This window comes from Apteryx rowi, unplaced genomic scaffold (assembly GCF_003343035.1).
Source record: "Apteryx rowi isolate R43461 unplaced genomic scaffold, aptRow1 scaffold_488, whole genome shotgun sequence".
NCBI lineage: Eukaryota > Metazoa > Chordata > Aves > Apterygiformes > Apterygidae > Apteryx > Apteryx rowi.
The window spans coordinates 221225-234992 of NW_020450747.1; the positions used below are offsets into that span (position 1 = coordinate 221225).

At 37.5% G+C, this 13768-nt stretch overlaps 1 protein-coding gene across 3 annotated transcripts in view; it reads right to left on the reverse strand.

The window, feature by feature from the left end:
• The window catches only part of RBM25 (RNA binding motif protein 25), a 35215-nt gene that overhangs the window by 20898 nt on the left and 549 nt on the right, over nt 1-13768 (reverse strand). For 2 of the 3 annotated variants that reach the window (XM_026078751.1, XM_026078753.1), the window contains exons 2-5: nt 6591-6711; nt 1898-1947; nt 903-1073; nt 507-564 (exon numbers count right to left, since the gene is read on the reverse strand). In XM_026078751.1, coding sequence (XP_025934536.1) covers nt 507-564; nt 903-1073; nt 1898-1947; nt 6591-6696 — 385 coding nt within the window. In that variant the 5' untranslated portion in view covers nt 6697-6711. Of the gene's footprint in view, nt 1-506; nt 565-902; nt 1074-1897; nt 1948-6590; nt 6712-13627; nt 13647-13768 lie in introns of those variants that run through there. The other variant, XM_026078752.1, reaches the window with a different exon arrangement.

The following is a 13768-nucleotide window of genomic DNA, read 5'->3' on the forward strand; positions in this document are numbered from 1 at the left end:
AGCAAAGAATAGTAATCAAAATGTTTCCTGTATCTACTGAAGAAAGACCGGGGGGGGGGGGGGGGAATAAGTTCGTTTTGGGGAAAGAGAGAGAAGATAAATTACACTGGATATCAGGAAAACCTCCTTAGTAGTTAAGCATAATATATGGTAAAGGAACAGACTGCCTAACAGTGTTGCGAATCTCCTCCTTTGGAGGGTAAGTCCAGACTGGTAAACCTCTCTCAGGGATGGTCTGTAAACCCTTGACTGTCTCAGAACAGAAAGCTGAACCCCCAAGAAACATTCTGACTAAATTTTTTTCTGTCTATTTTCTTTCTCGATTCCAAGGACAGAAGATACTAACTCTTTACTAGGAAGTATTTAGCAGTTAAGTATTGTATACAATACCTGTCTTTCTTAATCTGTAAAGTATTAGGATAGAAATGCCTCAGACATATTTGAAAAGCTACCAAGTAATAAAAACAAGAGTCTGACCTGAGATTATGAAAAGCGTGAACGTTTACCTTGAAGTTTTCCAGATGCTCCTTGTACTCTCTTCCAACTCAAAACTAAGCCACATTTCTGCATTAAAGATAAATATTATTTATTAAATATTATGTATTGTTTGTGTACAAAGCATTAAAAAAATCTGAACTACTTGCAATTATTGTTGTAAAGAAACAGATGTGAAAAGGGTAAACACTGCTAGAAATAATGTATATATGTCCAATGGCATACATAGCTAGAAAAAAAGCTGTGCTTTCTTCAAATACTTACTGACTTAAAACTCAAGCCTAATGGACCACTATTCCAGTGAGTGGAAGTAACTCTACTTTTAGTTTCAATACATTACTTGTTAGTAGTCATTACTTTATTCACCAGACAACAATGAAATTTAACAAGCGGTCCAATGCACTTACTGCTAGAAGCTGCCGTATGAGCATGTCCGAGGCCTTCTCAGAAATGTTGCCTACAAAAACGGTGGTAGTGGGGCCACTGTTTTCATCATTTTCTTTGTTCTTTAAGCCAGGGTGTTCTTTTCTGGCTCCTAAATGTTTTCCAACCATAGACACTGTGGTAGGAACTAACACCTAGAAAGACAAGAGGTTATAAAGAAAGTTTTTTTTTTTTTTTCTCCATAGTTGTAAGAAAAGGTGGTTACTGTGAGCATATTCTGGTCACTGTGAGCATATTCTTGTGTAACAGAATGTGAGCTGTCCAAAATTTAATATTTTGAGGAGATTTCACTTATGCAAAATCATAAAAATGGTAATTTACTTTGAAGACAAGAAGCAACCTCTATACTTTAAAGAGCCCATTTATTTTCATAGATTGGAAATCTTCTTTCCAACCAGAAAGATGAACTAGAAGATCTTTCTTTCATATGCTGTTCTGTAGGTGTGTATTGCAAGCAACTCTTCCTTCCCATACAATATGGGAAAAGAGGATTTGTTTGTAAGCTGGCCAATGCACACCTTTCTAGCCAATTTGACAGTGCAGCACAATGCCTTTATAAACCTGAATTAGGTGATGCCTCCAGAGCACTCTGCTGGGTCAGCAATCTTGAAAGCAAGAGATCTGGAACCTAACTGTACTGCATAGCAAGACCATGCATGACTACAAGGTACCATTACCTAAATCACTGTATTTGAGAGAAGTAGATCTTTTTGAAAAAACAGTAATTGCTTCAGTACTGCAGCTAGCAAGTCCAGACATGTTTTCAAGCTTTGTCCAAGTCAGAAATTAGCATAGTATTAGAATAGCTGCATTCAAAACTAAGCATTTTCTTTCATAATATGAAGTCAGATGAAACACAGCAAAACAGAAGAATACTATTATGACATCTACTAAGTAGTATGAAAGTTTTGCTCTCCATTTTATTTTCCTATCATTTCATCCCCAGTATAATACTTACAGTTGGAGCAGGAGCCATAATGCCCATTGGTACAGGAATCATAGGGGTCCCTGAGAAAGACAAGACATATTAATATTAAACTGCCCTATTAAGATTACTAATGAATACATATTAACCAATTGCAGACATGATTTCCAAAACAGGAAGCAATTCTGGTCAAATAAGAATTTCACAGTATTGACTATTACCAGTAATTCCTAAGCATTCAAGCATAGCTAAAAGTACACTATACAGCAAGTAAGTTCTGGTTACTTCTATCATGTTCTCATTTTAGTTTCTTTGTTCTTCAGAAGCACAAATTTATTTTCAAAGCACATTTAGACCATTCTGCCTAAAAGATAGTTGTGTGATGAATGAGGCAGAGAAATCCCTAAGTAGAGAGCAAAAGCAGCCAAAGTCCTACAACCTCATTCCTGAATTGCTCAATTCTCATAATCCAATCCATTCTGCATACAGTTGGGGGCTGAAATCCTATAAAGAACGCCAGCCAGTTTCACACTATTTACAAAATAGCTTAATATGGGTCTCATAGAAAACCTCAATCTAGAAGCTTCATACCTGCTAAACACTTGGCTTTGAAGTCTATAAACCTTAATTTAAAACAATATTTAATCAGGTGAAACCATGCACTCTTCCCACTACCAAATTCACTGGCAGCCTTAAGTACTATCATGTGAACTAATATCTGGTGATAATAGAGGCTGTTATTCTTTGCATGCCAGCTGCTAGAGAGGGATAAAGATATTAAGTGACTGGATTTCACAGCTACTTGCTGGTCTGTAAAAAAAAAAATTGAGAATCAAGAACACTGAAGTCAATCTCATGTTCTTCAGAGAAGTCTCCTCTGGGGATCTAAGTTCTCTTTGTTTGTTCTATACAAACTTTCTCCATCTTTCACTCTCAATCATTCCCTTTTGATCCTTCCCTTCTTCTTATCCCTTAGTGTTGTATCCATTATCCTGACCAAACTTCTACAACCTACTATTCCTGGGCTTGTTCCCCCCCTTTTCTCTTGCCCTTAGACCCAAAACAATATTCTCCCTCAGACACCCTCTCCCATACCCTACTCCACCTTTCTCCACATCCACCCCATTTTTGCCTTGATTTCATCATTTATATTCTTCATCACTAAATCTTCTTCCTCAGTACCTTCATATTAAAGTCATACCAACTCCTGCCCCTCCAACCTGCTCCAGCAGAGAACCAAAAGGGGCGTACTTATTGCAAAGGGAGTTTTTCCCTGCTCTCAGTTTTAATGTCCCATGCCATCTCACAGCCTCAAAGAACTACTCCAAGATGAGACACTGACAGTGTAGCTCTGAGAGGAAATGGTGTGCACAGTCAGATCAAAGCAAAGGAACAGTACAAAAACAGAACACATGCCATGTCCAAYGGGGTCAGTTTTCAGAGATTCCTCTAAACAAGTCTATAATTATCATGATGCTGAACTTGGACTTGAAAGTTACAACTCAGTAAAGACACTAGTATTCTCTGAAACTATCAACCCAATGCGAAGCAGAAGCCAGGAAATCAAATGAAATGTTGGACATCATCAGGAAAGGTACTGCTATACATATATAGTTCTACATATATAGCAGTACACATATAAGCTGCTACTATAGAAAACCTTGGTACACTAGATGCCCAAAGTCTTGACTATTGCACACAGATCTGGTCTCTGCAACCCAAGAAGAACCTGCAGCATTAGAGAAGAGCAACTAYGTGATTCAAGTGACAAAGCAGCTGCCTTAGAAATAAAGACTCCCCTTCAGTGCRAAGGCTTGCGAGGCATGGATCAAGGTCTACAGAACCACAGAATGCAATCCACCAAATTCCCACAACACTAGAACTGGGGTGCACTCACTGGAACTAGTAGGAAATGATTTTAAAGACAGACGTATGAAAGCAGTACTTTATACAATGGGCAATAAAGTTCTGGAATTTGATGCCAGAGGAGACTGGGGAGACAAACAGTATCAGCAGGTTCAAAAAGGATCAAAAAATATTAATGAATGACAGGTCCAGAAACAGATAAAGGAAATATGAAAGATCGTACTCTCCAACATGCCCAAGATGTGAATTGTGGAAACTGTAGCTGTATGAAGAAACAGACTCAGAAAGCAGCCAGGTGTACGTGCTCACCATTAATATCATCTTCTATTCCTACTGCCAAAACACAACATCAGGCTAGATGGACTACTGATTTGATGCACTAAAGCATTTCTTGGGTATGAACTGTATTTTTTCAGTTTTATATATTAATAGCATTTGGTTAATCTTCAGACATGACAAGAAATACCCAAATTACCTCCATGTCAAATTTCAAGTCTTCCATGCTAGAAGATGGAAAAGATAAGACCATTTCTTATTTGTAACAGCTCTAAAAATATTTTTTAAGCAAAGCAAAACACTTTTTATTCTTAAACAGGTGAACTTTTCTGGTGGAACCTTTTCTAAAAGTTATAGGCTGAGCAAGATAACCAGAACAGAAAATTTCAGTCAAATGGCTACTTATTATAAGCCACTAAAACTGTTATCCTATACATGGAAAAGCATCAAATAACTTCAGAGTACACTTTTAAAGTCACTGTGGCTTCTTAAACTCTATTCATAAACCTGTGCAGAGAAATGAGAGATCCATATCCTCTAACTAGCAAAAGATGTCATCTGCATAGGTAAACCTATATTAGGTAAACAAATCATGCTGCCAGGGTGCAGAGAAGAATGAAATTCTCTCCTAACCCCAGGCTCCTCCAATTTATATTTTGCTTGGATTACTAATACAAGAATATTTTTATAAAAAGTTAAACACAGAAAAAACACAAAAAGATCTCTGTTGCACATGTTAACAGGCAAATGTACAAAGCAGAAACTTATATCTGGGATCTTAAAATATTCTTTAATCTGCAAGAGACAGATAATATTTTAAAAAACATCCAGTATTTTTCATACTAGTCTACATAAACTACAGCTAGTAAAGAGGTATGGTTTTAAAATTTAACCTYAAGGTTCTGGTGGCAGAATGTTAACTAATCAGAACTGTACCTTTAGCAGAAAACAGAACATCTCACAGATCTCAAAAACTCCCACAAGCAGGGATGTAAAGATTAGTCTGATGAACGGATGTGCACAAACCATTCCTGAGTTCAGCCATCTGGTTTTTGAAAGCCTTTATTGTCTACAAAACACTTGTGCACAAGACAGCTCAAGACCATGTAGCCAGCAGTTATTTTCTGCAGCCCTTATATTCTGATGAACTTTATAGGGGTAATTCTCTTAAGTAGTTCTTCTCTTCCACTCCCTTTGTGGTCTCTTGTCTCTAGTCACTCTTACCTATACTGGCGATGTGCAGAAAGAAGGTGGTTGCAGAGAGAGGAATTAAAGTCTCAACACAAAAACAAAGGCTGACCTTACTGAAGAACACAGGAAGCAAGAAGGCAGCATTAGTTCTGGGAAGATTAGAAGGAATGAACAATGTAATAGTAAGTTTGCAAGATGTGTAGAGTATGGGAAGAATAGAAGAGAAAAGTGTGAGACTCAAGAGTGGAGAAAAGCCATATAAAAAGCAACGAAAGAGATAGAAGGAAAGAAACAAAAATGCAGGATTTTGAAGTGGTTTAGCCTTTTAAATTAAATTGGCTTCTGGAAGCTAAGCAATAGCAAGTTTCCAATAAATACTACTAATCCATACATAAGACAGCAGAAGATGGAATTCAGAGGGTCTGATGTGCTACACAATGGAAAAGGACAGATATTTCACATGAAGCAAAAGGAAAGTAGCTTTATTGTCTCCAAGCCCCATTAATATATAAAACTGTAATAACATTCAGGTAGAACTCTTGAGGGAGGAATAGTTTTGCAGARTGTATTTTACTTTAAGATTCTATCCATATTTGGCGGCCATATTAAACTGAAATGTGCCAAACTTTCCATATTAGAGATGAGATCCTGTTCGTTCCTTATGAAGTCCAAGATATCTGCTAAACCTCCAGGCAGATTTAAAAAAATTTATGCCACAATAAGACTGAGAACTGAATACAGAACCCACAAGCTTCAACAGAACATTCCATTATGGGGCTAACTCATTCTCCCACATTTATTATGTTTTATGGTATTAAAGGATCCTAGAATTGTTGTGTGCCTCACAGGAAGCATCTAACACAAGACAAAGAACAACAAAAAAAATTTTTTGTTTACATTCTTTTAATTTATATTTAAATAAGTAAGAGTGACTGTACTCAGCTAGTAACTAACGAAGTTAAAGAGTCTCTGAAAGTTGCTCCCATATTTTCACACCACAAATGCTAGGTGTACCAAGTGTTTCCAAAGGCTGTAATGAYCTATTTGAAAGGAACTGAAAATCACAGCCTGCTGTCAAAGCAGTGATAYTTAGAATAACAAACATTAGCAAAAATTACTATCTAGCATCAGTTTTGAAAGAAAGGGCAGACGCATAGTGACATATTGTCTCTAATGGTTTTCACTTCTGGTCACATAAAAGCAACATAAAGGTATACTAAAGGAGCTTGCTCACATGACAGACGTTCTGTGGGAAAACTAGAAACTCACTTCCAATGTACATGAATTAGTGTTACTGAAATACATTAAGACAGAATAACTTTTGTAAATAACAGTTTAGAATAACAAAGGGTAATTTCTTTCTACAACAGCTCCATATACTAACATAACTTACCAGGAGGCACAGGTGGAGGAAAGCCAGGAAACTGTGGAGGTGGAATACCAGGGGGAAGCGTTGGGATTCCCATAGGAGGGCGATTCAAATGAGGTGGAAAAGACATTCTTACAGTTGCAATCTATCAAGAAAATAGAAAAAGGAAACATTGCCCTAGTTAGTTCCCAAACATGAACTACAAAAGCAGCATAACTGATAAGCATCTGCAATGATTTTAAATATTTAAATGGACATTCAACTACAAACTGAAACTACTTTAACTCCCCTTTCCCTGGCTGAGCATTAAGTCGCAGATGTAGTAATGTCTTCTTTCACAATGAAAAAATAGCACTTCCAGCAAAGTGTTTCAGAATGAACAAAAAAACAGAACTATAACTGACCTCTCATACCAATGTTTCAGAAAGAACGTGAATTAAACTGTTTGTAGTCAACGAGTTTCTTTAAAAATAAAGCTTTTTTCCTCAGTATCTGAGAACAGAAGTAATCTTGGAGTACACTTTTCAGTAAGCCAAGTAGTTCTCTTGTACAAGAAACGATCACTCACAAAATAGATGAGGAATGAAATAACGAGGGAAGGAATTGGGATGTCCTGATGCTCAGCATTGATGGGAATTGTATTTAATAATAAAGACATTGCAGAAGTTCCCAAATTCCAGCCCAGAGACAGTTAAAAGCTTGGAGGAGGGTCCTCTGATTTATTTTTAACTTCCCAGTTCCTGCGTCTCCTATAGCTCAACTTGTCCAATAGCTGATGAGCTGAGGCTTGATATGCTAACACAGATAGTAAAGAACATTTTATAATTTGCTCATCAGATGGTTATTGTTATATACATATTACTGACCCTGTAACAGACACTAGCCAATAAGAAAAAATTAAAGTCCTCTTAACAAAACTAATGAGGCATATATTCTTTCTCCCAATATCATCTCATCAGCCTTACATGGTCAAGTCTTTAAAAAGGGTTGACCCTCTCAGTTCTAGAGACTAAATGGAGCACTACTCATGAACACTACTGCTGAAGGTAACACATAAGCTAAATCTTTTAATTTATGCTTGTGAAAACACACTTGGCATACCAGTATTTCGTCATGAGCCTATGGGTACATTTACACTGCAGTGAAGAAGCATGAGAGCAGCTTCAGACATACTGAATTATGTGCATACCAATCACAAAGATGGTATCACAGATGACAGGAGTCCAGCTAGCTATCTAAGCAAACATCTGGGTTTCTCAAAGGACTGTACAGCCTGCATTATAACCTACAGTATCATATCTTCACTGCAACTGTTTTTGAAACAGGCAATCACAAGTCAAAACCAGGGCAGAGGGCCTTGAGAACAAGAAAAAGAGTTATGATAAACAAAATTCTGATACATGAAATAGACTTCTAGACTAGAAGATACTTTTCCCAGCTTCCTGGCACCGAACACAAAAGAAACAGGAAACAAAAGCTTTGCTGGAGACAGACGTGCCTTCCAGACATGTACAAGAGCGAGCAGTTAACAAAACTCTTAAATACTAGAAGAGCTAGAATCAGTACTTTACCATGTTAATAGATACATTTAAAGGAGCTCAAAAATTGTAAGACAATCATGTAGCAAAACTTTACTCCCACATAGACTTGAAACACTGAGACATAAATACATATAGCAGGCTGGAGGGAGGGAAAGGGAAGCCCAAACATATTTGCTGGTTAATACCTTTGAGATCTAGAAAGTATTTATTCCAGAAGTATAAGAATGCATATATGACTCTATAGCATAACTCAACCAAAGACAAATCTGAACATCAGAAGAAAATGAGAGAAAATATTTTTTTAAAGAATATCAGGAAACCTACTTTCACTTTTGCTTCTTTTTAAAGACAATTACAAGATRTTCAAGGTGACTGTGTTCCTTAATTGCCCCCAAAACAGCATTCATCAACTTTCCACCAGAAAAGATAAACACTCCTGTGATACAAGGTCAAAGATGATGGAAGAAACAAGGTAGCAAATGCAAGCATTCCTCCAACAATCCAATAAAAACTTATTTGATGCAATTTTATACAACATAATAAACAGAAACACTCTGTTCTTTAGAAACAATATGCTTCAATACACACCTTCTTTCTGTCTTTCTTCAATTTTTAAACCAAATGGGCAAAGAAAAAGCTGCCAAGATGTACTGCCAAAACATTTTATTTGGAAGAACATGGTTTATATTTCTTTTCAGACTATGTGCATATCAGCTGATGTTCTTTTAGAATCTGAAGCCTGGGTGGGATACCACCTTGGTATCACTACTTTAAATCTTTTTGCAAAACAAAACAAAAAAAAACAATCGAGGGTTCTAGAAAAGGGAAAACAGATCTTATTCCTTTAAGCAGCTCCCAGTCCTTATCTACATTGCAAGCTGGAGGATAACTGGACAAAATTCAATGGAGTTTTGGGACAGAATGGTAGGGCAATAAACTATTGGGCTTGAGCTGATTCCAAATGGGCAACAGCAGTGTTACGCAACCTGAGGTCCACCAGACATTAAAAAGTGGTCTGTAAAACAAACAACAGTTTGGAAGTAGTTCTCCAGGCTGCCTGTAGGTGCAGCTGGTTCTCTTGCCATGACAAGCACTTCAACTGAGACACCATTTTGGGGTGGGTGGGAGTGTGTGTGTAGGTACCGAGAGGTAAAAAGCTCCTTCAACTAAAAAATGCTGAAAAATGCCCAGCTTAATGGATGTTTTATATATATATATATATATACACACATATACACACACACGCTGGCAAAGCTTTTTTTTTTTTTTTTTTAAACTGAGATCAAAAGCAGAAGTTTAGCACTCAAAGTAATTGTTACTCCTCAAAGGAACAAGGTAGGTAGTAAGAATAGATCAATTTTAGTCTTTCCATTTTCTAGTCAGACATATGTGAAACATACTGCTATCTGTATAGCTTCAAGAAGTCATCAGCTTGAAGCACTATATTCTTAATTTTTCCACATTTGTAAGGCTATTTTCACAACAGCTAGAAAACTGCTCTGGCACTGAAGACCATTGACACTAAAATTAAAGAAAGGCTTGGTCTTTCTTGCTGCTATGTGTAACTACTAACATGAAACTGGCAAAGATAAGAGTTTAATTCTATTTCTATTCCGTTATATTAAAAACAGAGCAGCAACAGGTACCCAGACTGAAATTGCTCACTGGAGAAGTGAGGGATATAAATCAGAGGGTGAGAAAGATGCATGCACTTCTCTGTGGCAACCAAGAGGCTGTAAGGAAGGAAAATGAGTAGAACAACTTTTCTGTCAGCACTTAGAGAAGATACAAGAAAAGTACATACTCTTCCAGCAGTCAGAGATGCCAGAGCATCACAAATTTATAAGCAACTATAAACTAAGGGTTAAGTACGGAAAGTTAACAGATGCTAAGCTGGGTCCAGGGAGAATACCCTTGCAGAGATCTCAGAAACCCTATTCTGAACTTCTGTGGACTGTCCTACCACTCTGCTAGTACAGTGCTCAGTCTCCAACACATTTATTGTGGTCTCAGTATTGCATGTGGTGATCTTCAAATTTCCCCCAAAAATTCAAGTGAGCAGGCAAGCAACTAAACAGTCCTGAGATGTTTAAAAAAAAMTCATTTGACTTATCAAAGTATTATCTCAAGCAAAGTTAAATGTAAGATGCAGCTATCAAAAATACTGCTTAAATAGCAGCACTTTAAAGGATAGATTAGTTTTTGTGAATCTTTACAGTAGTTAGAAAGATACAACCGTAAGAAAAACGGTCAGCATCTAGCGTAACACTATTCCAAACACTGCAATAATATGACATCTATACTACTCAAAATGATGGATTTATGTCAGGATTCTGACTCAAAGCACAGGCAATTTAGGCTATGTTTACATCAGCAAGCAGGGAAGCACAATAGGAGCAGGTCTTTTGAGCAAAACGGATGGAGCCGAGACCCCAGTGTCCACACTACATGTTTTGGGGAAGTTTTTATTTCAGACTTGCTCTAGTCTGCTCCAGTGGACTGACTGCCCATTAACAGTGTAAGAGCACATTTTTCAGTATATTTTCATCTGAAAGGAATCCAGTTCATCCATTGTAATAGTGCAAACCAATGTGAATAAAAGCTGGCTAAGTGGGGCTGACTGGGAGACTTGTTTCAAAAGTATGCTCCTGATCTGAGCTAACACACTACTGTAGGTGCACACTTTACTACCCTTGGGCAGCTTTTCTAAGCTGCAGATTAACAATGCCTCAGATGGCAAAATATCTAAGCTTACTCTAAGCAGAACCAGCTCAAATCCAACTTGAGTTATTAGCTAAGGCAAGTACGACACAAAAGCAACTATAGTAGTCCAGGTTCAACTTGGGCCCAAAAGGAGTTCAGTTGCTATTATACACTGCTTTTCTGAGTTAATAACCCCCCTGGTGGAACTAAGCTGCATGCAGAGCCAGCTGCACCAATCTTATAAAACTTGGGAGAATAGAGAAATACCCATATGGCTCTAAAGTTAGGTAAGGTCCACTGAGACTTATTAATTCTGACTCAGTGCTATCCCTACTGGACCTGAGCTCTGAATACTAAAACGCATGCTAACTCTGACGCAGAACCACGCAAGCTCACAGGGCTAGCCCAAGGGCAGGCTGGACTGAAGTGTGTGAGACTGCACAGAATTCAAAGTATATGAAATGATGGTTACAGTCATTCAGACATTGCTATCCCATGCTTCTGTACTATCTCGGGCCCCCAAAAGACCCAATAAGTGACCATATGAGAAGCTTTAACAGTGCAGTAGGGCCAGTACATGTAATAATAAAAAAAAGTTATAATAGTCTTTTAATCTATTTTTGATTTGCTTTTTTTTTTTTTAATAAAGTGACAGAGATACATGTCATAAACAGAATATAAGTTTATTAGTTAAATATCACTGGTAACTAACGTATTTTAAATTGGCAATTGTACCACCTACTCACAGCAGCCATCTTACTTCTACCAGTGTCACATGATTAAACTAATTAGTATCTATAACTTTCTGTAAGCTGTAACTTTTTTTTTAAACAGAACCTGCAAAACATTTTGTAACCATTTTCAGAACAGTTATGTCCATATGAAACAGGCAGTTACAATACTTACTGTTGAGCTATAGTTATACCAAACAAGGTTGAAGTTAACCATAGTAATCTTGCAACCATAAATGAGCTTGATGTGTTTTAAAAATAAATACACAATGCGTCAAAACAGCAGTGACATCATGGCTAATCTAGTTTAAGTCTGATTTTAACTTACCTTCAACATTTTTCCAATTCAATCCTTCAGCATGGCAAAAATCTCTACACTTATTCTAGAATAAGTTTGCAAAATAGATACAGCTAGTTCTTTAAATAAGGGAACAGTAAGTGTAAACCATTTTTGAATCTTTTATTAACTGACTAAAATCCAGCTTTGACTATAATCCTAACGTCTGGATTACTACAAGAGTCCATAACAAAATTTGGAATCCGTGACTATTTTAGGTCTATAACACTACGCAATATAATATTACACTGGTTAAAGAAATGTTATACCAGCATATTTGATTTGAATGCCTATGTTGCACTGAAGTGTCCACAGAAAAGCTCTCATAAATAAAAATGTTTTAATGCTTTTTGAGAATAAGGCTAATTTCTATTATGAATCTTATAAGTTTTTGGTATTTGGTTCTAATGTCTATATCTATGCAGCATCACAGAGTGAACAATAATTCCTTTTAAGGTATGCCAAAGTATTTTATACGTTTTGCACCACATCAAAGTGTTCAGCTGAGCACCAAAAACATTTTGAGAAACAACTGGAGAAAGTGTATGTGATAAATAAACCTTTTAGTGCTATTATGCAGGCTTTTATGTCACTCTATACAAGGTCTATGGATTTTTAAGCCATTCAAGCCATATAAAATAACCAAACCTACAGTTTGTCACCAGAGATACTCCTTGTATTATTGACATAAACAAATGACACTTCTCACAGAAGAAAACAGCACCCTAAGGAAAACTCTTTTTTTTTTTTTATTTCAAGCCAGCTGATCCTCTCAGAGAAGAATATCCAACACCTTCTCATACAGCTCCACAGCTTTCTCTAAATTTGCCTGCAAGCTACACAAGGCATCACTGTCAAACACAAAAGCCACATACCAAGATAAAATAGATATACAAATTTTAAATACACCTATTTCCAACCAAACAAAATTAGTATTTGCTTACACTTGTCAGAGATGATCTAGAAGTGTTCGCTAACTGCCATCAAGTAAGTTGCATCCCCAACCATTATTTTGTAGTGTCTAAAAACACAATGTGCTTACTRAAACCATCAGATGTGTCCTTCTGAAAATGCCTTATGTGGGGCTCTGCCAAACATGACACCAAAACATTAAGAACTTCAGTTTTGCTCCTAATTCTGTGCCCATGTAAAGTGCTAGTTGAAATGACTCTCCACCCTAACCTTGCTGCTCATTCATTCTTCTTGAAACACAAACACAGCTATGGCATCGCAACACTTGCATGAATGGGCACTCGAGAGAAGCAGACAAATGTGAAGGGCTAAGACAACTCCCTCATAATAAACTAAGAAACTGGTCTGTGCTTGCTTCTTTAAGTCTGTTTTAGATTGCCTTCTGTAAACACAGATACAGTGTACTGGTAACAATTCTTTCCTGACCCACAAAATAACTAAAAATTYGGGCATATGCATTTTGATCAGAATAGAGGGAAGACTATTCAATTCTAAGATTTCATCTCCTGCAAGTCCTGCTATCAAAAAAAAAAAAAAAAGAGTTGTGTTCAGGATATTTATTGATGCATMTTTCAACAAAAACCCTTCTCCTTCAGGCAGACTTTTCTACTGTGGAACGCATCATGAGAAAAACATGTTAATGTATACAACACAACTGTAACAGACAGGGATGAATCACTCTGATTGTTTAAGAACAAGCTGCTAACACATGTTTTAAGAGAGCTACGGCGGCCCAGATTGAGGACATCGTGATACCACCGAAGAACATTTCCTCACCTGATCCGTCTCGCCGGCACCAAGGAGCCGGAGCCCCCCAGCCCCCAGAGGCGGCCAGCCCCGGGCCCTGGGGCAGTTTCAGGCGCCGGCAGAGTCTCAGCTGCGGGCGCCCCCCCCGCGCCGCCGCGGCCCGCGCCGGGG